General features: G+C 36.2%; 1 protein-coding gene across 1 annotated transcript in view; it reads right to left on the bottom strand.

The window, feature by feature from the left end:
- The window catches only part of LOC104523509 (uncharacterized oxidoreductase ZK1290.5), a 37,217-nt gene that overhangs the window by 6,544 nt on the left and 2,922 nt on the right, over nt 1-27,751 (bottom strand). The window contains exons 2-5 of the mRNA XM_010166112.1: nt 26,808-26,824; nt 22,246-22,494; nt 14,493-14,594; nt 1,917-2,008 (exon numbers count right to left, since the gene is read on the bottom strand). Coding sequence (XP_010164414.1) covers nt 1,917-2,008; nt 14,493-14,594; nt 22,246-22,494; nt 26,808-26,824 — 460 coding nt within the window. The remainder of the gene's footprint in view (nt 1-1,916; nt 2,009-14,492; nt 14,595-22,245; nt 22,495-26,807; nt 26,825-27,751) is intronic.

Here is a 27,751-nt window from a genome sequence, read left to right as displayed (position 1 = left end):
TGGTAATGCTTAAGTAATCTTATCAGACTCGGTGAGTCTCCAACACTAAGCAAGAAACAGAATAAATACTCTTTTGAAGGATAACTTGAACTATAGTTTAGAAGATCCCTGTAACTCTAAAAAGTGTAAATTAATGCTATAACAAAACCGTTCAAAGTTTGCAGTGGCATAGTTTTGTTTTGTTTTTTTAATTTTGAACAATGTTTTACGTCACCTGAAAGAAATGACGAGCTGAATACAGCAGGGGCACCCTCCCACCCCCAGTATCACTACTGTCTCAACTTTTTGCCTCTTTTTCAGCCACAGAAAAAGAGGTGCTGTCCAGTACCATCACAAAACAACTTTGCTCCATTAACACTAATGACCGAGTAAGACTGGCAGCATTTTGGCATTGTAGGTAAGAGGAAATTTCAAAACAAATCCAAGATTATTTTTCTTCCTCGCAGTGACTTAGTAGGACATTGAAATGTTATTCTCATTTAACAGACAGTAACAACTTACACCAAACTCCTGTAAGACTTTGAAGAGAAATATTTCTGAAAAGGAGACACAACTGAACCTTGTCAAACTCACTGATTCTTAAAACAGTCATCAGCCTTCCCATCTTAGAATCATAGAATGAATCATAGAATCATAGAATCATAGAACTGTTTGGATTGGAAGGGACCTTAAAGATCATCCAGTTCCAACCCCCCTGCCATCAGCAGGGACACCTTCCACTAGATCAGGTTGCTCAAAGCCTCATCCAGCCTGGCTGTGAACACTTCCAGGGAGGAGCAGCCACAGCTTCCTTGGGCAACCTGTGCCAGTGTCTGACCACCCTCACAGTGAAAAACTTCTTCCTAATCTCTCATCTAAACCTCTCCTCTTTCAGTTTAAACCCATTTCCCCTTGTCTTGTCATTAGTTGCCCTTATGAAAAGTCCCTCCCCAGCTTTCTTGTATCTTAACACATATTTCAATGCCTTATTTTGAATAACTTAAATATTCTATATGGGTTTAGGTTAATTTAACATTACTCATAATTGCCCTTTAGTAACCTTTACTCTAGCGGACAGAAAAAATGAGAGCTGCTCGGTTCTGACAGTCACGTTCTGAGCAACCTTTTTATGGCTGTTTATGACATTAAATCACAAACAGCTGCCAGAAATCCTCACCACCTGTACAAAGGGGAAAAGCATGTGCCTGCACTTCATCCATTCCAACTCCCAGTTCCATGTTAGCATACGCACACTTTCACTGGCAGGAGGTGGTAGGAATAGGACGATGAACTTCCAGCACAGCTGTGGGCAGAAAACTGCAACAAGGGAACAGTTGTCCAAGTCCTGGAAGTCTGCCGCTATGTACATGGCCATTTTTTATCTGCCCACAGCAGCAAAAAAAATTTTGCCAGGGCTCTTGCAGCACCTTCCTAAGTAAGAAGGTCACTGAATTTAATGTGATCTTTAAATATGGCTATGAAATAAGAGGGGAGCAAAGGAAACAGCACATTTGCATAGATATATAATCACCTGAGGCTTTCAGTATTGCTTAGAGGAATTATATATAGTATTTGAACACAGGCTCTCTCTCCAAAGCTTTGTTTGCTCTGGAGATGCTCAGTGTTCAGTGCTCCTTGAATTTTATTTCTAAACTGTTTTAGCATCAAAAAATGGCACATGGACCATTTGTTTGTGCCTTAAAACCAGTAGCCTGGGAGAAACTGGGGAAAAGAAAGGAAGAAGGACTTCCCCACCACACTTCAGGTCACCTTCCTGAATGGTTTTCAGTATGTATATAGAAATGAAAGAGAAGAAACTGTATGACTAAGGCTAGTTTGGGTGTAGTCCCTCAGGCATAGTGGTGGGGAAGAGATTATTGACCAAAAAAACCCAAGCAAAACCCAAACCCAGATACTTTAAATATTTATCCACTCACCTGATTAACATGTGGAGTAATCACACAGTCTTCCTTTAGTTGCTCAAGATGACTGATAAGAAAGTTGCTTACACCAATTGATCTACACAAACCTAATGAGAAACAGAAGAAGAAAAAGTTTTGGGACAATCCTAACTATGTGGGAGGATGACTGGGAAAATACCACTTTCAAGAGACAACATGATTGTACGCATCATTTCTGTATAGCAAAATACTGCAAAGAAACACAGAAAAACAGTACTGAAATCTAGTTTGACAGTATTATCTGAAAGCGTGGTTCCATCACAGTCACACTAGGAAATCATTTTATAATCTAAACACACTGGAAACTCCCCAGTGTATAAAAACTCCAGGCTAAATTCTGGGAAAGGCTACTGTAGTATAAGCAAAGAACAATTGGACTCCGTCAGAATGAAAAGAAGGAAATGGTGTTCTGAGCAGCTTGCCAAAAGTAAAGTGGAACATTCGCAGAAGACTAATAAGGTGTGAGCAACACAACACAAGGACGTGCAGCCCAAACGAACTATGTAACGTTGCTTATATTTCTATTAGATCATTACGACATGTTACGTAAAACTCAGTATAAACACTCTAATTAAGTAAAGAGTATCTAACAAGAACCAAGAAGCTTAAAATTACAGCTAGATTTCTCAGCTCCCGATGACTTGCAAAGGAAGTTAAATGGCACATAGGTGATATAAAGGTTATTTTTTAAAAATAAGTCTTAACTGTGCATGCATGTGTATAAATTCAGTGCTGACAGTCCTGAAATCGGATGTCTTCCTTCAAACCTCAGATATGATAAAGCACAACTCCCAATACTGGCCTGCTACCACACCTCAACCCTGACTTGTCTTCGAGTTTGGTCCTTATACCGTGCTAAACACAGCTAATAGGAAAACCAACTGTGGTCAGACTAGTAGTGGTCTCCTCAGGCTGTGGATTCTGTGGACTATGAATCAGACTTGTTTTTTCAGTATGTCCGCTTTGTCTTGATTGGCTTGATCTGCATTACAGTCTGTAGCTCTGCAGATTGAAAGGCTGTCTCAAGATGTGTGAACACAGAAGTCCAATCACTGTTGTTAATCCAGTATTTGTGCTGGCCAGTATAATGTATGTGCATGCCCTTCCTTATCTATATACACGCATACAAATATCTATAGGCAAAACCAAAGGAATTAAGCCAAAAGCTATACTGCTGTTTTTTCAGGGGAGGGGGGGAATAATTTGGTAATTTCAGCCATTTGGTGCCAAAGGAATGATTTCTAGACTGAAATTGGCCTTGCCACTGTCCTGAGGTCAGCAGGGAACTATGTGTAGCTGCCTTGATTTCTATCTGGGATACAGATACATTAAAAGCACTTATTAATGCAACTGAGAGATCTGAATACATTAAAAAGAAGAATTTCACTTGAAGTGAAAGCTAAATAAAAATGGAGAAAAATGTACTAACCAAGTACTTATTCCTAAAATGCATAAGTTTTATCAATTAAAAAAAAAAACTCACGAGTAGACTATAAAATTCTTGAATTTGCAGGACAAAAAGAAATTAAATCTTTCTAGTCTCCTATGAAAGTTTGTATGTGAAGTTACATTTTATTGCTAATTATTATAAACAGATTGTTAAAGTCCTGAAAAAAATAATTATTATAAACAGATTGTTAAAGTCCTGAAAAAAATCAGTTTTGCATTAGAAAAGCCACTAACCATATAAATATAGGTAATTTGACTGCTATGTTGCTTTTGCATATTTTAGCAGCACAAGCAGGTAAAATGCACAGCATATTATCCTGCACACATGCTATAACTTTTTAATGTGGAGTCTTTTGTATAATACATAAAGAAGTAAAAATACATTAGCAACTAAAATGCTTTCGTTTACAGAAATTATCATTGTTCACGATGTATAACATAATTAGGTTATAATCTGCACTATAGTGATTTGCATAATTTGTATGTAATCTGCCAGAAGGAGCAAAACCTGAGCTTTTGAATTGTACTGACAAATAACCCTGGAGTGTCAACACTAATAAATCATTATGCCAAAGAAGTCAGAAAAACACTTGCAGTTTTAACACAATGGTGAACCAAAATATTATACTCTATTGTTGAAAGCTAAGGAGTTACAAAGAACATGCTGTTACTGCCCTTGAAGAATAAAGCTTTTATTTCAGGCTGAAATAAAACAAAACTCAATCACAGACTTGAAAGATGAAAGGGCTTATTAAACTTGTCCACTTCCACAGAAAGCTTGCATTTCTTTTTCCACTACAGCATACTTTTAAGATGTTCTGCTTCTAGCATACTTGTCATAGGAGACTTTGAAGACTGTTCCATAGTCCCAGTGCATTCACTGGCAATTTTTTTGTTTGATTTTCCATCAGGAAATTTCAGGTCAGTAATGTTTTGTCTCATAAGTCATCTGAGTCTCTCCTACTAAAATCAGTATTCCTGCAGAGAAAGATAAATTCAAAATTGCCAAGAACGTAAACATTTTCCCAGACAACAGAGAAACAAAAATTAGAATTTCATTGTTTTCGTGGAACCAGCAAATTTTTTTGTTTGTTTATTTTGAAGGGAATACAATTAAAACATTTCATTAAATCCACATTTTTAGTTTTGGTAAAGCTAGAACCCTTCATTTCAACTTCATTGCTTTGTTTTTAGTTACATGTTGAAGTGTTTTGACTCTTGTATTAAATTACAATATAGAATACAATAAATATGAAAACAGTTTTACAGCCTGACTATATTAAAGTGGAAACATGAATTCAAAACACTGGAATTTCCTGAAAAATAGAGTCTAAATTTCAATGAACAATCAAGGGATTCTATTCTAGAGCATTGCTTCCATCTGCTTGATGGAAGATTAACACAGTTGCTCTGCATTGTCCAAATCTGGGAAAGACTGCCTTAAAGCAGAAGATTATACAGAATTGTTTCCACATTTACATCTGCTGGATTATTTCCTAAGAAGGAAGAATTAGAAAATAATGGACAAGAAACTGAAGTCTGGTTAGCTCCTGAGCCTTATCTGACAGACCAACACTTGTGACTATGTATATCAAAACAAGATCCATGAAATGATCACATCAGTAGTAGAAATAAAATTACATATTAAGAAAGTTGCATAAAAGGGGCCCTGACTCTGCCTTGAAACAAACGGGGGGAGGGCATATTTTCTTCTATTTTCTCTCTCATGGAGCTCCAACAGAGGTAGGTTCCCCAGAGTTTGTGCCACAGGTCTCAAAACCACCAGAATGCTCTTGAAAAGGGGAAGAAAAAAATTATTTTCAATTTAATACTTGTTTATTGTGCTTAAAATTCAGACAATTCAGGCACAATTCACGTCTTAGATGTTGTGCTTAAGGTCTATACTTCTTTTTAACTTAACCAGTTTAACTAGTCCTGAAGTTCAGGTCTTTTGAGATAGAAGTTTGCAATGTGCTAGCTGCAATCCCTCTAGAAAGTACACTTAAAATATACATTTATACTGCCTTATTTACAAAGTCATAGGGCTTTGACTCAGGGAGAGAAAGCATCCTCCTCATCTGCTTGAGGAAATGAGTGGTTTGGCCCCAATGAAGCAGATTTTGAGAAAGTGCCAGGTGCAATAAACAGAGAGTCTGCAATTCCCCACTGGCTCCCAAGGCCTAGAGGGGCTTTATCCTACTCCTTGCAACTCTGACTTCATGGGCTTGAAGGAAAACTTGGCAACGATGCTTCTTTTACGCATGCTAAAAATTGACTGACCACAATGGTGGAACAGAAATTTTCATCCAGCTTTGAAAAATACTGCAAGATACATTAGAAAATGTATTGGCAAAATAATGGTTGATTATAACAGGAAAAAAATTAGTATCTTTTCCATTCCTCACAAAAAAAAAAATCATGCCTCCACCATATTGGTAATTTCACCACACTGTCTTACTCTCTGCTGCTGTGAAGCAATACATCATGCTAATGGACTGGTCTGCAATGTAGTTGCATATTAAACTTAAAGAATTTTTTATGGCAAGCTAGAGAATGATTGGGTATTTTTTCCTTTACTCAGTATAATACCAAATTATACAAAGTTTGATGGGTACTGTTTTTGCAACAAAAAAAAGCATAAATATAGTGCCTTGGCACCACAACATTGTTTTAGTACAATGGCAAGCCTTATCTTTCTCTAGCACTGCTATGGACTTTTACCAAACTTCTAAATACCCTCTGGAATATTAAATGTGCAAAGTTCAGATCAAAAAGGTTTTTCAATTACAAAACTGGATACCGGGTTTGTGGAGCCCCTTTTCCTCCCCCTCCCTGCTGCTCTACATGAGTCAGAGCAAGGGAGAATTCCCACGTCCAGTGAACAGTGCCCATTCTGTTTTATCTGCTATTCAGGCCACAGAATAAAAACACAAATGGATCCACTTTTCACAAGAGGTCAACTGCAGCAACTGTATCTTTATTAAAGAAGGTTACGCAGGTTGGAAGGGTCCACATTCTCTCCGATACACACGCTGAGAACTTCTCTATGGATAAATGGTATTACTCATAGAAACCATACAAGATTTGATTTCAGCACAGCTTGCTAAATCAAAGCTGTAGGCTGAGTGTGCACCACATGCAGATTGCAAGCCAAAGCCTTGATAAATAAAACAGATGACACTTAGAAACAATAAGGAATTAAGTTCTAAATCTATGAAACAACACTTGTTTCCATTTCAGACACAGAAAAGCACAGACACCAAAAAGCTGAGTGTCCTGTTTAAGACACACAAGAAGACTGTGTCAAAATTGAAAACAAAAATCATGCTTCCTCCCTCAAAGGATTTCTTTTTATCCTATTCATTACCACAGTATAGGTGCTTGTCTGGCTTAAAATGACTTTCCTGCTACAGATCACCTGTGAACCATGATAAACTGTGAGGACAATAGGAAAGGAGACATGAGTATAAGTCAAATTGTCAACTTCTGCAACTGAAAACTCATTATAAACACTCAGTTTACACAACTGTTAAATGGCTAACTAAATAGCACGATGCAGCAATACTGGCTTAATGTATTCTGTCTCTCTGACCCTGGCTGCTCGTTCTCACTACTTCAATGCAACACTACCCCAGTTATGTTGACATATTTTTTTAATTGAGCTGGTATTACAAACCAGATCAGATTAAAAAAAATCTACCAAAACGGCTCTTTGTCCGGTTGTTTTCAAAACTGAATCAATTCCCTCGCACTCTTACAGATTTTCTCTTCTCTTATGCCAGATTTAAGCATGTAGAATCATACTGTGAACAGAACATAGGATGAAAAAAAGGCTGAAAATTGTGAAAACGTGATCAAAGTTATCAACAACTCAGCTAAATGCTTAAAGGCTGTGAGAATATGTACCCCTAAAACTAGCACTTTGAAAGGATTATGGAGAGCACATAGTTACAATTCTAAATAGTTTGTCCCTCCTGTAACTATGACAGCAGTTTCCTGAACTGGGATACTTTTCAGACTTCTGTATCAGAGAGAATAATGTTTCTCAACTGTTGTGAATAATAGCAATCTGACTGATGTCAATAAAACAATACTAATTTACAATAGCTAATAATCCAGGGCTTAAATTCAACATATGCAAAACAGATAAATTAAGTCTGAAGGGTTATTTCTACACTTAGAATTGCCCATTAAGTCCTTAAAATTAAAAAAAAAAAAAAAGCAAAACATACAAATGAGGATAGACATTCATGCAAGTTCAGGTTTGTTCCCACTTTCACATCTGCATCAAAATGACTTATTCTTTAGCAATCTCTTATTCTTAAATATGATACAGCATATTATGAAGACTTCTTTATGATCTTTAACACAAATATGTGTAGTAATTTTTTTTTTTGCATACTTGCCTTATCTGATCAACAGGGTGTGGTGCAACCAACATCCTCACCAACTGCAACCACCTTCAACCCATGAAAACACATCTCTGAACTGTGTTTCTGATAATAACAAGCTCATGAGACATCTTAATCTGTACAGAGAGAATACTATAGAAAATGTGAAAAAGATGTGTTCCTAGGAAAATCAGTTACTTGCTTTTACTTTTTAAAACTTGAGCGCAACTTACATACATTGACATATGACTTCTACCAACTTAAACACTCTTGGGACAAACATTTTGTGGAGCTGTAACACAAACGTTTGTGAATTGTTAGCTGTTCATCATTTGACAATATAGCATAGATTTAAAATAATTTTTCAGTAGAATAAAAGCAGAATATGTCATCTAGGAAAGGATGTACTAGAAATTTGTGCCACCTACACAAAATCTGTATTTGGTTTACTGAACCCTCACTCATACTTTTAAGAACTGATAGAAAATGGAGGAAGAAAAGATGATGATTGAACTGGTCTATGCCCAAAGATGAAAAGGACAAGAATATAATTAAGTTTGATTAGATTTCTTCTCTCACTTGGAATTAGGCAAAATGTAACTTTTTTCCAAGAACATAATGACATGGCTTCAATTACTGGGCTAAACAATTTCTGTTACTTCATGGGACTCTCTTCAAATCATACATGAAGACTATTAAACTAACTAATGGAATAACTGTACTTATTTTGTAGAGCATTTCTCTATGTTTAACAAAGTCATATGTTAACACATTAAGGAATTTCTGATGCAAGTATAAGTATTGCATGTAAGCATAAGCTGCACTGCTTACACTAAAAAGATAAGCAAAAAATGTTATTCTTAGTAAAATGGCACTGAGTCCCAATGGGATCTGAACCCAGAACAACCACCATGTTACTACTCTTGCCAGCTTCAGGCAAAAGCTGGCTGGAGGCCCTCATTCTTCCCAGTGTTTTTAGATAGAGGGACAAATAACCATGTGCTTGTGAGTATGAAAAGCTTGCTGAGATGATGGGCTAGCCACAATGCCAAAATCAAGGTCATTAAAGACACTGAGTATGGAAAAGGTCATTTTGCTAGGAACAGACCAGTTACCAGTGAGCATATATAATGACTATTCATGATGTCAAATCAGCTTGCCACACTGCTTTCATCTGCCAGCAGACAAATGCCTATGTAAGGATGTTGCCGCTGTCAAGGGAATATGTGACTCAATGTATGTATCTTGGAACGGGTTCTGTAGGCAGTTTGGCCTCTATCCTGAGGTTCTGGAGAAGATAATTCCACAAAATGACAATGTATGAGACCACAGAAATTCAAACCATAGCCTTGATATTACAAGAATCCTAGCTGATTTCAGCTGTTGCAACAGAAAGAACCAATTGTTATACACAAATGTCTCACTGACCAAAATTAAGATTTTTTTTTCTCCTTTTTCCCTCAGCACTATTTATCTCACAATTCTTTAAGGAAAAGATGTATGGAGGCTATTGAACAAAGACACGTGTAGAATTCTCTGCCTCTCAGCACTGCAATACAGATAGACTTCTGTACTCCAGCTGCGACCTTAAGACAGATGTACATACAGCAATGGAGTTACCCGGCTCCTGTGAATCAGCTCTAATCAAGCTGGAGCAGATTAAAAAGTCACAGAACAACAACAACAACGAAACTGTAAGGCTGTCAGTTCAACAGTAAGATCTTTCCTGCTATGAATAACGAGCTATCAGCTTGGTCTATCAGAATTCACCCAGCATTTTTAAATGGGAGTTTTTAGTGCAGGTAGAGCCTTTATCCTATACTGTCAGGTACACACTGCAATTCTAAAACCAGTACAAAAAAAATTATCCCCCTTCATTCATTTGTTCTTAATTCTCAACATAAGGAAGTTGCAATGACTTATCAGTAGAAATTGCTGCAGCTCCTCAGAAGCTTTTCCATTAGAAAATCTTCCAATCACTTGGGCTGACTACCAAGACTGGGTGCAAAATTCTGATCCCTGAGCTACCATAAGAGACAGCACAATTCCCTCTGGAAGCAAGGCTGGGCCTGAATACATGCAAATCCCAGGGCCTGAAGACTTATGGAAAACAACAGAGTGTAAGACAAAATAGAAATTTCTGCACTGAATCCTTTCTTAACCAGCATGTGAATGTCTCACGAATCAAGCAGTGTTATAATTCATGAATATGAGGAATAAGTGTTTAATATATTTTCCATATGATTTGTGGAAATGTACATATAATTTATAAGTTTTGGTTCATGTTATGGAATGATACAATTCCTATAGGTTTGTATAACACTACAAATATGTATCTAGCTTTGTTGATCAAGACTGTATGACATTTTTTTTCCTGGAAAGATATTAAGGGAAACCAGCAAATTTAATGAATGTGCTCTGGCTATACAACAGGAATACGAAAAAAGCAAACTAAAAGTATAACTTGTCTTGTTTGTAGGGAAGAGAGGATAGAGCATAAAAAATAAACAAATTTCAGGTTAAAGAAGGAAAGATGCTGGTAGGACTTTTAATGGACTCTAAGAAACATACTGAAGGATTTAGCCAAGAGAAAATAAAAGATGAGCATGTTTAGCCAAAAACTGTAGCTCAAGAGCAAACTAGAAAGACACGGGACCATGTTCCAGGCACAACCCAGAGGGATTAAAACACCTGAAGTGGGTGAAACTTTTGGGGTGTGTAATTTTAACATAGATAATAAATGTATTATGTTACAGTAAAGGACAACAGTGGCTTCAGAATCCCTATGAGTGTTTTTTGGGTATGCTCTCATATCAGTCATGGTCTCCCTCACAAAACAATCTCAAGAAAAATGCCCAGGATTCTGGGAAATTGTTTTTAACCTGAAGTAAGATCTTGCGATAGCTGCTGAGTTGCATTAGGTAGTTGAACAGCAGATTCAAGCACAAGGGTGAAAGTGCTAAAATATGAAACATTCTTTCAAGTGTGTTCCTGAGAACCCAACTTTGGGACAGTAACCAGATTCTGTTTAGTTTCCAAAGATATAAAGCACATTGGATCCAAGGAGTGTAGCCCAAAACTCCGGTATGGTAAGTAATTAACTAGAGAAGGTAACCAGGTCTCTAACAAATACTATTCAGATTCTCATTTTAAATTGTTTGTGTTTCCAGTTGAAATCGTATCAGGACGAGAGATTCTTTTGAAAAATGTTAACCTCAAATTCCTTTTGATGAAAAACAAAAACAGTATAGTGGTAAGCCACAGTGGGGATTTTTGAGTGACAGCAAAGAATCTCTCTCATCACCTGAATCTATTATTTTCTGTTTATGAGAATATTCTGATTTTACAGTTCAGCTCCAAACCTTCATATAGACTACATATAGGAAGCACTACTAAGCAGTCAAGGATTAAGTAACCATAAACTTAAGGATGCCCACATATCCCAAGGAATGCACATCTACTAGTTTATGCACCAATTTCATTGGCACATGCTGCATTCAAATAACAAGAAACTTGCTGTTTCTTCTACAGCCAGAGATACTTAGGAGTTTATTAAAATTGGACTCATAATCTAAGGAGTTTTGTTTAACTTTTTAAGGAAGTTTTCTGCTCCCTAAAATATTTGTTATAATAATTTTGACAAATAAGGCAGATTTTTTTTTTAACCTGTCACATAGTTTTTATTATCTGGGGGCAGTGTCTTATAAATTAGTGCACAGTGGCCTGGACATGGGCACAGACCCACAACCTCTGGTGTCTCCTCAGTTAACTAGGTGAGGAGATACTTCAGGCCTGAAGCCCTGCAAGTTGTGCTACTGCAGCTCTGTCCCTCTGCTGCTATGTGCTGCTCTCAGATGAACCTGGTTCAATCTATCTTTGCAGATATGACATTAAAAAAAAAAAAAAAGTTCTCTCAAAAGCTATGAATGTAGATGCAGTTGGGATCTTTCTTGAGTCAACTCTTGACCACTGTGACCAATCTAAAACTTAACCTTAAAAAAAAATCTGCATTAAAGACTTTTACAGTCCTGGGTACTAACAGTTTAGCTACCCTTCTCCTAGGGCGATCAACAATAACAATTAAAAAAGACTATTAATAATTTACATTATTTTAAAATGCTGCTTGCCCCAGGTAAGTGGAATTTTGCAGAATAAATACTAACCTGGATTTAAATTAAAATTGAAAGAATGAGATTTTCAAATATTGCACTCAAATAATCTGTGAATACAGAGAAGTGATTTAAAAAAAAATCTTATTAACTTCAGCTAGATCAAAGACTTAAGTCAGTGTTGAGATCTTTTAACCATCTCACAAGTTTCTTGCAGACAGACATGCATTATCAGTCCCATAAGTGAAACCAATTTTTTTTACAGACAATGGTGTTTATTGTCACTGCACTTTCAGAAACTCTTCAGTGTGGACACAGCTAGTTGCTAAACCCACTAGCAAGCTGAAAAATTTCAATATTTTCTCTCTGAATTGACTGCAGAAGCATATCATTAGTTTAATGGTCAATCTTTAAATGTGAAACTTTTAATTTCTACTAGTTTTTCTTTCTGGAATAAACATTTCCTAAAAAAAAAAAAAATAGCAGGACTGCAAACAGGAACCAATGACTACCTGAACCAATGTCAAGTTCAGAGAAGACAAAGAACTCACCTGTTTAGTATAGAACTTACGATTTTTCCCCACAATAAATGCAGATTATTTTTTTTTTTCCCCTGAAGTAGGGATTTTGACCAAATCCTATATTCAATTCATACCAAGGCTAACATGTTGCTTACATAACACATAGCAAGTCATATAAAGATATGCAGCAAGTGTTTAATCTTAAGTGGAAAGTCTAGTGGTTAACCATGCAAACAAATTATTTAACATTTTCCCTGGGAATCATTGCATTTCCATCTCCAGAGTGGTTAGCATTTGCCTGTCATTTCAGTAACACGTGGTTACGGTCAGGACATCCAGAGTCTGTATCCCTTAAAGCAAAAATGTGGAGGTTAATGTTCTAAGGCACTTGATTCAACCAGACTAATAAATTTTCCCTTCCCTATAGATGATCTAACTGAGGCAATTTAGACAAGCAGAGCTGGAAAACTTACACTCAGCTAAATGAATCATGAGCCCACAGAATGCTTAAATTCAGAAAAAGACTGAGGGTAGCAATATGCAAGTTGACAAAACTGTTGAAGAAATGTAACTGCAAGAAAAATAAATATAACATTGGACATCTGTAAAGAGGTATCACACCTAGGAGCAAAAAATAAAATTAATTTTTCCTCTGCCCGTGAAGCCAGTAATGGTTTTCCCAGTGTCTTACTGGAAGACCACTGAATAGCTCACAGTCTTTCCCATTTGGAAGATATAGAGAGAAAGAAAGAGTTGTGTAAGACAGGAAAGACAACAAACACACATAGAAAAGCAGAATAAAGTTAATAGGACAGGAGTAATAATAGAAGGTGAAAATACAACCTGTTTACAGCAAATTGGGATGGCGTATCTAAGCACAACTGACAAGCACTAACTTAAATACTCATCAGAAAAACTTCAAGGGATGAAGTACTTTGTTGAATCATCCATCTTTGGACTTAAGTGTCACTGATTCTTTGAAATATTAGGTAGGTGTAGTGTTTCTTTAAAAACTGAATGTTGTAATCCCTTACATGGCAGAAAACACTTTCTGCAACTTCCCTTATGCTTAATATAAAAAGCAAGAGCAAAAGATGTATCAAAGATAATTTACTTCTGTGTTTCCAGAAGCAGACTAAAAGTAACTGAAGGGTTGAAGTATAAGACAGCAGGTTGATTTATTGTTCTGATAAAACTGGTAGTGGCACACAGCCTGTAATTGCCTTCGTAGAACTCTCCCGCTACAATCACTATTTCAGTAACTCTGAGTTAGCGGATAGACTACTTAACCCAAGAAGTCTTCTCCCTGTCCACAAAACTTCTCTGAAGCTGTAAACAGGGTGGTCCACATTGCCCAAGAACTGCAAGACAGGATCTTCTGTTACAACACCATTTCTAATAATAGTGCATGCTTCAGGAGCAAAATCCTCCTCTTAGATCTACAAAATAAAATTTGATTGGGGAGGTCTACTCTTCTGTTGCTATTAACAGAAACTGAAGTTTGCAGTGCACCAAAAATCAAATTGACAGTTATCAGAACTTGAGACAATAGCTCCCTTCTTTGATATTTTTACCAAAAGTTAGTACCAAAGAATCTGCAGCTGAGTATTTGTTCATCTAGCCATTTTGTTCTGTTGACCTTTTCTAAAACACATATGGATCTATAAAGTACCACAACATATGATAAATTGGAAAATGGCAACATACAATTAAAAAACCAAATCTAAAGTAAAACTTAGCATGATTTATACTTAACAGAGGAGGCTACTACAAAGATGTTCTATAGTGGCATATACATTTCAATGTAATCTGTAAATTTTCTCAAGAAAGTACGCACACCATCATTAATCCCACAGGCAGAATTTGGCTGTTTTATTTACAAGCAACACAAAGCTCTCTTATTTAACTTACCAAAATGCTAACGCTGCAATTTCCAGAGAGATTCACATAACTCACACAGCCAAATCCCACTGAAATATGAGCATCCAGTTCAAATAAAGTTTTTGAACATCTATTAATTCCCCAAATCCCAAAATGCACTATAATTCCTTCTGCCAAGATAGGTTTTCATTATTATATCACCTTTCTCATAGAGCTCCTCCATTGCTCTCCAGGTTTCAGCTCGGACCTCTCGATTGCTTTTACCCGGAACATGTGCATCAGGCCAGTGTATTAAATAAAGATCTAAAAAAGAAACATAACCACACTGCTCATTAAAGCATCCAAAAAAAAATATATCAAATAATGTGAAACAGCATTTTCCCTCCATAATGGCCCCTAACATACTACCATCAAAACAGTTACAATTACTACTCCATGATCAGTGCTGGATACATCCATTTAGTTTTCATAAACGAAATCTACAACATTTTTACAACTAAAGGTAGCAGAAGTTACATATGTGCCACAGGTTTAGGTTACTGTGATCAGAATTTCATGGTCACATATGCACTTAATAAACTTCCTACACATAACAAGCCCCATTTAAATCAAAAGGATTTTGGTCACTGGAATTACAACCGGACTACTGCTGAAGTGCTCCAAGGCTTTAAGTTTATAGAAGATAAATATGTTTGGCAGTTCTACAGATATTTTATACACCCTCAGCAGTGGGTTTGGTTTTTTCCTTTCTAAAGAATACTTCCATTTATGAATTTCTGTTGAAAATTACAGCACATTCTTTCATGCAATTTTTTTTTTTTTTGGCTATAATTTTGTGGCAGCATTTGTAATTTTTTTAAGCATTTTTAAAAATATCATTTTAAGGGAACAAAATTACACTTTACTAAATATTATGAAATGTTAGCACAATTTAAAACACAATTAAGATTTACGGCTGATGAAATTATCCAAGCAGCTACTGGAACTGGCTGTCTCAGGAAAGCATTTTTTGTGTTGTCTCCAAGCAAGAAAAGACTATCCTTCTACTGGAAAAGGAAGCACTTCCAACATAAATTAAAAATTATAAATTAACACGTATTGGACTCAGAATTCAAAATCAGATTACCTAAATTTCAAAAATAATAGGATAACTCCTTTATAAGTCTGTATACACTGCTAGACATTCTGAATGAGGAACTTAGGAGATGTTTTGATAAAAATTACATTTCTATTTAAATTCTAACTGCAGATTAAAGAGGTAACTGCAGGTATCCCAGTCAGAGGTGCTGGGCTTTGCTGCATACACTAGTCTGACACAAAACAGGAAAAGGAAATAAATGCATGGCGGAGATGTGCATCATTGTGCTTTATACTATTCCTTTTTTGGCAGTTCAAATACCCAGTTAAGAAATTAAAGAAAAAAAAAAAAAAGACTCATTTCTAACATTTTTGTTCTTTGAATGCATTACACCATTAATTTATAGGAAATCTTTATGAAAACACAGATCCTTTGCCATAGTTTTTTTTAATTCACATTTAAGGATTGCACTAATGACTACTATACCACTGGGATGGTATATTAGCTTTCCACCTCTATAAATACAAATTCAACCTTCATTTAAGAGGAAAAGGTAACTTGAAATTCGCTCTAATACACTAGTTCCCATTTGGGTACATCATTACAACACTGTTAAAGAGTGTATTTTGCTTACACTAGGAATCTAATTAGAAGAGTACAGGATTTTGTACAGTAAGATACATCACAGATATATCAAGGAAAAAAATACTTTGGGTGTATCACAAAAATAAGGAGCTAAATTTTCACTTTCTGATATCAGTAAGCCCTTAGACTTTTAAACACAATTGCTCAGACAAGAAAATATCACTCAAATATAATGATTTGCAACATCTGGATTTATGTCACATTTAAAGTGAAAGTTGCCCATTCTTTGCCATTATATACATAAATCCACCCCTAATTTGGAAAAGAGTTAGAAAACCACATGCAGTTTTGTTCATCACTGATCTGCAAATGATTCCTTCTCTAATTGCTATGAAGAAAGAAGCTGTATTTATTAAGAATAAATACTAATATATGACACTGGAATAAATACCAATTTCTGTGACATTTACGTGAAAACTAATATTGGGATATTGATTAAAGCATTTGGTAAGGTTATGTTCAAAACTCAGGACTAGTCTAATTCTGTTGCCAATGAAGTCTCTTAAAATTTCCACTGATTTATATTAGATGCAATCCCAAGGATTAGCATTAGAAATTGCTAGTACCAAGTGTTCATTTTGATCCAAAATTATATATGCCATTGGTGGTACTTACTGCATAGAAACTGCCATGTTTGAATTCAAAATTTTTTGCTTGGATAAAACAAACACCCTATGAAAGTTTACCTCATGTAAAAATGGAAAAATTACGTATCTTTAATTGCTGCTTTTTATGTTCTCCAAATCAGACTAATAAGAACTGCTTAACTATGCAGAAAAATGTCATATAGCACCAATAAAAAATAATAATTTACTTCAGTGGAATTCACCAAAAGCTACTTTTACAAAAGCCTGAATATTCAGTTAGACATCACAGTTTGCAAATATTCACAGAAAGAGCTACACCATGGATTTCCACATACAAAGGTGCTTTCTACACATCCCAAGAAACTGAAGCACTCTCAGAAGAAGTTTTAACAAATTTGATAACTGCAAGATCTCTGGCCTGGAATATTTAAAAAACACAGTACATCACCCTTCCCTGTATTAGTGTCTGAAACCTCTTCAATGGAAAAATGATTAGCTGTTGGCCCTTTATTTTAGAAAGGTGATGTTATCAGGTATGTGATGTCCATATCATCCTTTTATGTTTAATTTAATTTAGGCTTTTTGTTGAAATTACTCCACAGTTATAAATATACACATTTAGGGCTAGAAAGCATCTATTGGATCACAAAGTGCAGTCCTCCTGGCTGCAAGAAGTGTTCACAAAAAGATGTGGGGCAAAGGTACCTTATCTCAGGGATAAAGAGTGAAATGGTCTTTCGGCCAGCCATGCACAAACCACCCCAGCACAGCTAGAAGCAGAAGGAATACAACACACCCTGCAATAAGCAGTGGAGCTGTCACTCTATTTAAATTAACTAAGCATAGTTCTTTTTAAATTAGGACCTGCTTACTTCTACTGCATTGTTATAAAACTGTCCCTAATACCTGTAGGCCAATAAAAACAGTAAGCACCTCACAAACCAAGGTCTACAATTTCATCTTAATTTGTCACATTTACATACTTTCTTTTGCTTAAAATATTCCCCCTCCTGGGGGATTACATGAATGCAAACACTCTTATTTTCATTTTGGAGGCAAGAAATTAGTTTTAAATTATTTAATGGTTACCTTAAGGTTCCATTAATCAAGAAATGCTTAACTTTATCACCAGAGGTTTTTAAGAAGAGACTACATTTTTATCTGTTGAGAACGATGTGGTTGTGCGTTGTAGTGTGGCATAGATTAATCAATACTTTGAGATGTCTTCCAAACATATTTTTTTTTAAATGATCTGAACTCAAAACAAAAAAACCCAATCAGTATCAGGATGCACCTGAGAAACAAGAAAAAAAACCCCAAACATTCACACTCAGATTTTGTATTTACCAGCTTTTTATAGCATCCTTTATAGTCAATCAAGCTGTAGTGGTGCAGTGGTAAGTGAGGGCCTGAAGTTCATTCAAATGTCAAAACACAGTGCTGCAGGAAAACTAAAATTAATATGTGAACTGCTTTCACACAGACATTTGAAAGAGTGGTTTGTTGCTTCTTAGTGGCTGCAGCACCTACAATCAACACAGTTCCTCTTAGAAGTGCAGGGACATTTTACACATTTAAAAGCCAACAGCATGTTTTCATCAAAATAGAGGTTTGCAATTCTATACAAATACCTAATACAATATTAAAAAAAAAGGTCAAAACTTACTACAACAAACCTAGTTTTGAAGAACAAACCTTGGCTCATATCAAACCTAAAAGCAAAAGTATATCTTCTCAACGCTCAGCACAGTTATCTGAATGCAATGATTTCTACAAGGGCTTATAGTGATAGGATGAAGGGTAACAGTTTTAAACTGGAAGAGAGGAGGTTTAGATTAGATATTCAGAAGAAATTCTTTACTGTGAGGGTGGTCAGACACTGGAACAGGTTGCCCAGAGAAGTTGTGGATGCCCCCTCCCATGGCAGGGGGGTTGGAACTAGATGATCTCTAAGGTCTCTTCCAACCCAAACCATTCTATGACTGTATTTTCCCCGCTTTTATCACTGCACTTAGTATGCACATGATGTATTTTTCTCTCCCACCCACCCTTTTTTGTTGTTGTTGTTTTTCTTTTCTATCGGAACAAGGATCAATGTGAAGTAACCTCCAAAGTGTTCTGAATTCATATGTAATCTGAACTGGATGTATTATCATCATTCATGTGATTAATCTGTTACACAGAATATGCCGATAGAACATTTGTCCAGCTCCAGCTGGGGATTTGTGATAGGCTAAATTTGCATGAACATGACACACCAGAACACTCAAAAGGAAAATAAAATTGTTGATGAATTTGGTAACCCACAAATCACATTCAAGAAGAAGTAACTTTGGAGGTTTGATTCAAATCCCAAGGAATGTATTCTGCTACTGCCAAACCTTTATGATTTGCTGCCATTTCGTATTGGTTTACTGTGACTGCTAGTTAAGGACCACATTTAGAAAATGCAAAGAACAGAATATCTGTTACAACCACTGCCCACAAATAATACAAATTTCCAGCTTCTCATGGATATATAATCTACTGATTCAAATAAAAATCCTGGAACACTGCTCTCCTTATACCGTTTGCCCAAAAAATGTTTATCGAAAGGCTTCATAACAGTATTTTACACAAAATACTTTTTCTCTTAAAAAGCTTCAACTGCTTTCAGCAGTTCAGCTGTTTCAACAGCTGCCATCCTATATACTGCTAATGCACAGACTTAGCAATTCCTGTTAAATTATTGCCCAAGTCCGTAATTCAGTCTGCATGGATGGACCGTGTAGCCCATCAGGATCCTCAAGAAAATTAAGAGCTGCACATTTAGCTGCCAGGGCTCCTACAGCTTTATTTTTTTTTTTTGTAGTCTTCTGAATTACTAACTTTACCTCCAACATAAAGGTCTACAGGTATATTATTTAGGATCTTTCAATTTTCTATATGAACCATGTATCTTCACGGAAATGCTGCAAACCACCACACATTTGGTTAATATCATGTAATAAAATCAGGAAATTCTGATTTCTTTCACAGTCCTATTTCACAGATAAACTGCCAGCTTTAACACATGCTTATAACTAAAGAATTTACTTTCCTAAATAAGCTTGGACACAACTTTATCTGTTATTACCAGATCTTTTCTTATCATAGATTTAATGTCCTCTTTATGGCATATACTGGCCAGCAGAAAAGGGACATAAAACGCAGGTATGAACGAAAACAGAGCTAGGACATTTAAGCTTAGTTCTACAAGCTTATAACTGTATTTTCAAACCAATCTTCTGCATTCCAGTTACTTTTGTTAGAGTTGTGACAACTCTCAAGATTTCCAACAAAAAACTCTTACTCTAAGCATTCTTGAAACACTTGAAAAGTTCATGTTTCAAGATACTGACACTTTTTGCTTAAAAAACCTTCCAATAGCACCTTCCAGCTGGGTGCTTTCAGACAGGAGCATGATGCTTTATGTGAACCCCAGGAAACACACCATGTATTGCACCTCCTCTAATGGTCAACTTCACCAGCATGTATAGCACTAAACACAGAACTCAAACCTTATCTCTTCCACACGAGTGCAGATCATATGGTGTTTAAATAAAATGGTCTGTGGAGTTGATCCAACAGAGATTAAACTCAAGCAGCCAAAACCATTACTCCACTTGCCATCCCATCCTTCTTGCAGAGGTCACCATCCTCATTGACAGATCAGTGAATTGCATGTGAAGCATTTCCTATGCCATCACAGTTTACAAATCATCAAGTTAAAGCAAGCTGAAGCCAGCATTGATTTAGGTCACTATGCCAGACTAAGTGGTGGTTCAGGAAGAGCTTTATAAATTTTTCAGACATTTCCACATCATTGGAAGAAAGGTGAGGAAGGAGGGAAGGTGCGCGAGGGTATTTAAAATTAAAAAAAAATATCTGGTATGGAGGCAAATTGCACAGACAGTTGTAAGACTCCTTAATTTGTCTTAGTAATATGAGCAAAAGAGGTTTCAGAGCTGAACATATGTGACAAACTGAAGTTCTGTTTATGCCAGTCCAAGGATTTACTGGCATGGTGACAGTATTTGTGCATTTCTTGCTCTCAGATATTTTTTCCCTTGTTTCACATATTCCTGCTTAGCAGCAATATGTAAACTGTGTATTTGTGCAAGCACCTACTTTAATTAGTCTACTACCCGAGAAAATAAAAGCAAATCACAGTACTAAAAGGAATCACCGAAAATGATTTCCTGGAAGTGAGTCAAGTTTTCCTTCATCAACATTCAGCACCAGTGCCACAGCAAGCAGAAGAAAAAAAGAAAGCAAACACAAAACATGAAAAGCAGAAAGGAGAGAGGAGAAAACATGTTATTTCTCAATTTAAAGGAAAAAGTCAGGGCTTGAAACGTTGTGTATGAAAGTCTCCTTGCAGTGACCTGTGTTTACATGGGACAGACAAAAGGAGATTTTAATTCATTTTGCATTATTCTGTACCTGTCCAGGAAGTTAAGGGATACATTTCCAGAAAGAACAGAGCCAAAGATGTGCATACAAATATCTCATTCTTTAACAGATACAGGATTTTTCCCTTCATCTTGCAAAGTACCCAAACAAAAAAGCCAGTATATACAGCATACAGGTGCCATTAACACTATATATCATTAATTCTGCAAAATCTGTACTTCACAAAAGCTGTTCATTTTCTTGTTAAAGTTTATTTATTGGTAACAGGGAGACAGCATGAGAAAAGAGAAGTAAAATGAGGTTTTCGGGACACTGACAGATAATGTCTGATGGTTAGGTCAATTATTCCTTGATTATGAGCATAAAAACTATCTCCACCAGTGTCATTATTTTAGATTACGTTTAATTCATCTTCCTCTACCTCCACTGTCTTTTCACTGTTCCAGCTAGGGAAGAAGAAGCAAAAGCATTTTTAAAAAATCATGTTTATTTTTATCAGGTAACACATCTCCTATGACCTGTAACAAAGAATTGGCGTGATTACTGCAGCTCTTTGCCTGTCTAATAAGGGAGTGACAATATCACATCTTTGACTACAAGAAGTTTATGATCAGAATAAGTTTAAAAGTGTATGTCTTAATTCAGTGTTAGTTAAATTTAGTCTTCTAAAGTCTTGTAGATATTTCTAACATTTTCCCCAAAGTATATTGCAGCAGACAGACCAAACCAAAGGCAACTATTCAGAATTTTGGAAGTTAATAGACCTACAAAATAACTTTCAGAAAGGACTCCCATTCCTTGAGATTTCATAGACCAGAGAATAAATTAGGTATTTTTGTCACCCCGTTACCAATAAATTATTGTAAAGTTTATGAACCCTTGTTTCATAGGTTTCAGGCTTTTTTAACAAAATATATAAAACTCATGTACTGGTTCCTCCAATCAATTTAACAACTAAACGTACATTTACAAAACATACCTTGATCTGTTTTAAAACATTTGCAACAAGGAAAAAGCCTGCACTCTCAATTACATGCATGTGAACTTCTTAGAGAACAAACAGAAGCAGAAATCTGCAAATGTGTAAATAAAGGCAGAATTTGGTTTCTGTGATCTAGCTGTACTACATTGTTCCTTTCAGGAATTAATTCATCTTTGCAAATATTCACTCAGAAGGTGCAATAAATGAGCTATATGTAAAGATTCATACCAAGATACTCAACACCAAGTCTTTCACATGACTCCAAGCAGGCTTTTTTTGTGTTTTCATAGCCATAATCACTATGCCACAGTTTGGTAGTTATCCAGAGGTCCTCTCGCTTCACACCGCTCTCTTCAATGGCTTTTTGGAGGAGAGATTCACAGCCGTATCTTTTTGCCGTGTCAATATGACGAATGCCGCATTTCTGTAAGGCATGGACCACAGCACCATGGGAATAGCCACCCTGGTGGGAAGTACCTAAACAGATGAAGTCAGAAGTGAATTGTCAGTAGTGAATTACAAGGGACATTCTTGATAACTGATTTTAATTTTTGTTTTCCTTTTTTTTTGTATATTGTTACAGAACCTTCTTATTCAATTTTCATTTCCTAATAGTAAATGGGTACTGACAGATCTCTAGCCTGGGAAAATACATAAAGTGCTGGAATGTTGATGCTGATTAGAAATAACTCCACCAAAATCAATTATCAATAGCATTTAACTGTAAAGAAGTGATTTCAGAAGTCAGGCTGAAAACCATCAAAGAGAAAACATACTTTATAGAAAATGGCACTTGATTTTCGTATAGGAAGATGACATTTACAGATTAAAATATTAACAATAAGAAATAAAATATAACTTAAAAAAGCAATTTACTTTGCAGAAAGCATATCCTGAAACCTTTATGCTGTTGAACTCCTGGTAGCTTCATGTTATTACTGCATTGTACAACCCCAGACCGGGCCATGCCACAGGTGCAATTCACATAACGTCAAGCTCAGCAGTAACCAAAACAATGGACTCCTACACAAGAGTTACAGAATGGGCATACAGGGAGCTGCAGTAACAAAGTACTCTAACTCTCATTGTGTAGGTATTCACTGGGTGTGTATTTTGCATGACAAGGGGACGGAAGGAGGAGGAGACTCAGCAGGAAAAGCAACCAGCAGGAGGACTGCCAGATAAAGAACTGGTTGAGAGCAAGAAGGATGATGTTTCTACTTACCCTTTCCTGCTAGCTGTTTTTCCTGCCATGAGCCCCTCACCCATTCACCCTCACTCACACGCTTCCCACAAACAGTATTTTCTACAGTTTGCTGGAGGAAATGCTCTGTCAGTTCCAGCCAGCTACCAAAGCCACCTTCTAAGATGATGATTAGTACTTAAAGGCTCTACTGCTATAAACACTAGTCGTCATGCACATGGCTACATCACTAACTTCAGAAGGGTCCCTGCAGTCTGACAGTTAACAACAAGAGGGTCTTCAGCCACTGCTGAATCAAACTAAAGGACTCCAGGTCAAACAATAATATGAAGCGAAATTTTTATTTGCTGTTTCCCTCCATAATATTTATTTCTACATCAAACACTGTTTGGACGTTATGAAATTAACAAATGTATACAGCCACCCAGACTGTCAGAAAGAGAAAACAAATGAAAACACACACAGTTACCTTAGACTCATCCTCAGCACCTCCCACACCTGAACTGGAGAGAGGACACCCCCAGGAGTCTGTATGACTTCCTCACACACATCACAACAACGCGTGCAAGACCGAGAACTTACAGAAGTCCCACTTGCATGGAAGGCAAGCCAGGTTCTCCTAAATGCTTATCATTTTTGTTCATTCTTTCTCAATCTTAGAAGGAAAGCAAATGATACCCTCGTGATCTTGCTCAACAGTCAAAGTCATTTAAAATAAGATATAACACGGTCTGATACCACACACGTACACCTGAGGATCATGATGTTCTGCTGATCACAATGGGACAATCCCCGCTTTACGTTCATGATAAAATGTGGAGTATTGAATTCTTGATTTATCTTCGTGGATTTCAGAGTGATTAATTTGTAATACTATCTTCCTACAATTTTGACACGTGCATCATAAGTATTTTACCTTCGAAATGTAAACAAAGTTTTAATGTTTTAAAAGACAAAACTTTAATTTTTTCCCCTCCATAGCCATTAATTATGATTAATAACTGGCTTGATTTCTGAGTCATCTACAAATAATGTCCTGATAACTTGTTTTACATCAAAATAAGTCAAGTGAGATTGACTTACATTTTCAAAATAGCTATTTCGAAATCTTCATGAATGTTCAAGAATTTTAGATTAATGCAATGCTGCTACATTGCAACTCTGGGCAAAGAACGTATATGCAATTATTATTTATTCAGATCCTAAAAGAATTTTAGTAAAGAATTATGTAACTAAAATAGAAAAATTACTATACTCTTTTGTAACAATCCATTCACTTTTAATAAGCTGGTATTGGTGCCAAATAAATGAGGTTGTAACTATTGTGTCTGTTTCTGGCTGAATGGACATTTCGAAGCACAGAATGAATGGAGTTCATTTAGAGGTCTTGCAAATGGACTCAGGACTCTTCTCATGCATAATGGATTTCAGTAAGAACATCTAGGACAAACAACTTTTTTTAAAAAAAATTTAACCCTTCTATGTTAAAGGGAGAGAGTGGGAAAGATGGAGAATTCAGAATAATTTTGTTATTGTTCCTCATTCAGTGATGGCACACACACCTGTTTCACAGGAAATAAGAGACCGAGATCAGTCTGGAGGGAACAATCTCATTTTCTACGCCTAAAAATGAACAACAGTCCTGATGCACTAAATGATTTTTTTTTTTAAACTTCAATTGTTTAATAGTATCACACCAAAATGTAAAACTAACAAATCAAAATGCTACCCTCCCCCTCCAGTTTTATGCACCATCTCAGCTGACTCAGCCTCATTAAACTTTCTGTTCTCCTTCACGGAAGCTGTAGAACTACAGACAGAGATCCAAGGCACCAACAGCTTTTCAAAAGAGAATCAGGACCTACTTTCTCCCTCCCTTTGTGGAGGAGTGTCTTCATGTTCTTTGTGAAATGTGAAAGCATTACTTAACTGAATATACAAAAATGTTCTGTGATACAAATAACTTTGGCTACTTGAAATCAATGGAATCACTTACATTAGAAGAGTTCCTGTTAGTGAAACCACAGCCAGGATATTTAGAGATCATATCATGGATTAATTATCTTCTAACATCGGTACTCAGTACTAAATTTAAGCAGTTGACAAAAAACCACCTATAAAAACACCCATTCCTTTACTGATTTTCTTATCTCCGAGTAATCACTTGAGAAAAGAACTCAAAAGCAGAATCTCAAATACCCTTTTATCAATGTTGACATGCTCATTGTGTCTGTATGGCACTGTATACCCTAACAGGCTTGAAATATCTTGTTCTATTAGTTGTATTTCTATTATTTCAATATTATGGCCACATAATGCTTCTTAATAATATATTAAAGTTTCTGGTGTCAATACAGTTTGATTTCACTACTTTCCTTATGAGCAAATTTTTATGATAAAACATAACATGTTGCCTATACAGACAGCAAACGAACATATAACACATTTCAAGGTTTATTGCCAATTTATTCACAAAACCACATGCCTCTTCTATGAAACGGCTCAAGGGTGGGCAATCCTTACTTACTGTCCCTTCTTACAGTCTTACTTCTTCCTCCTGCACCATTCATATGATCACATTGTTAAATGGCCAAAAAAAAAAAGTGTATAGTTTTAGAATTATTCATGAACCTGAGCAACTCCCCTGAGGGAAAAAACACTAAATTTCAGGCAAGAGATGGGGCAAGAAAAGTTCTCCCTTTAGCCACAACAGTTAAATAATTTGGTATATTCAGTGCTTTTATTAAAATAAAGTGAAAAAACCCAAACCAAACACAGCTGTGTTCAAGCCAACTACCAACTGATCAGAAAGATCTTCTCCATTAATTTGTCTCCTGGAGCCTTTCTTTCCATTATGTTCCTCAACACCTTCCCTAGAGCTGCTCTCAGAAAACCAGGTAATGTCACACTAAATGTTTTCATGTTCCTAAATAATATCACTATGCTAATGAAACATTGTTAATAGACCTGGCATACCTAAAGTCTAGAGAATACATCATGAAGTTTCTCTTGCCTCTGTAAAAGCTACTTTTTTTTTAATATAAGTTTTACTTTGTTAACGTTTCTCATTTTTTTTGCTAAATATGACCCACTGCTTAGAGCAAAGGGGTCACTCTGGGACTGTTTTTCTTGTGTGACTTGGTTAGAATAAGCTTAGAGAATTCAATAACATAAGGAAGAAAACTAGACAAGCATGATTTGAAACTCTGCAATTCCACTCAGACAAGTCTATACAGGCACCAAGGAACAGAATGGAGGAACACAGCCTTGCTGGAATGCAAAAGGGTAGGAGAGAGCCACTACATGTTTATTCTGTATGGAGGGAAAGGGAAGCCAGAATTGCGAGTTTTCTCTCTTCCCAAGAGGAAGGAAGAAATGGCAATGAGCCATTGTTGACAGAAGCACTCTATTCCCTCCATCCCAAAGGGGCTCTGACTGTCAAAGATATTCAGATCATCTACTGTAAAATGATGGTACACCTCTGATCGCTGATCTACCAGTTATCTAGTCAGAACTTTAGAAAAGGAGCTATAAAAGCAACTTCTCCGGATGTGTCTCACAAGCCCAGAAAGTCTGCAAGTAGCACCTATCACCAGTGGGATGCTGTGGCTCTGACATAACACCAATTCACTAACGTATTTCTGGCAGCAAAACTACACTATCACCCCAAAAATGCAAATATTTGTTTCTATAGGAGTGAAGAGCTATCCACTGGAAAATGCCAGCTATTTAAATTATTCAGCTGTGTATACAAATACATTTATCATGCAGAACTTCTCAATTAAATTTATAGGAAAGGACAACTCTGGGAAGTGATCTATACATTTGAAAGGCAATTACGAATGTGTAATCCATGTAGAAATTTCATAAGCAGAGCAGCAGCACACACATTTATTTAAATGCCTTTACAGACTGCCAAATCTTGAAGCCTTTTCTTTCACCCCACACTTTCCCACCACCGTGAGAACTATTTCTCATTAACAACCAAATTGGTTTCAGATGCTCTGCTATAAGATGTTACCTTAGAAACCATTTGGTAAAAGACTGTGGCTTCCTTCCATAGAAATCTCAAGCAGTGAAAAGGCAGATTTTCTGGCATAAATCAAATCCAATTTCTAGGGTTCACTAAACCTTTTCTCCTCAGAATAATGTTTTGTGACTAGATCCTAGCAGTTAATAGTGCACGAAGAATTGCTGGTGTGAACCAGTTTTAAATGATTTTCATTCTATTCCCTTTGTTAACTCAACTGAAATTACTTCCAGTCTTTATCATACCTTGATAAAACTTTTAAATTCATAACTAATAAGGATATGTACTATGTACAGCAGATGAATAGACTGAATAAATATATTAATGTTATAACCCTCCCTCCCCCCTTAATACATCTCCTTAAGCTGGTCTATCTGATAAAGGTTCCATTAAATGATTAACAACATTAAGCATTTGGAAATACGCAGACCTGTGATAATTTTTCCTCCTCCAAACAATTTCCACAAAAAGAACAATGAAAAGGAAAAAAAAAAAATCAA

The sequence above is a fragment of the Antrostomus carolinensis genome, unplaced genomic scaffold (genome assembly GCF_000700745.2).
Source record: "Antrostomus carolinensis isolate BGI_N321 unplaced genomic scaffold, ASM70074v2 scaffold40474, whole genome shotgun sequence".
Lineage (NCBI taxonomy): Eukaryota > Metazoa > Chordata > Aves > Caprimulgiformes > Caprimulgidae > Antrostomus > Antrostomus carolinensis.
Note: the sequence above shows the minus strand (reverse complement) of the source record. Positions and strands in the feature narration are given on the sequence as shown.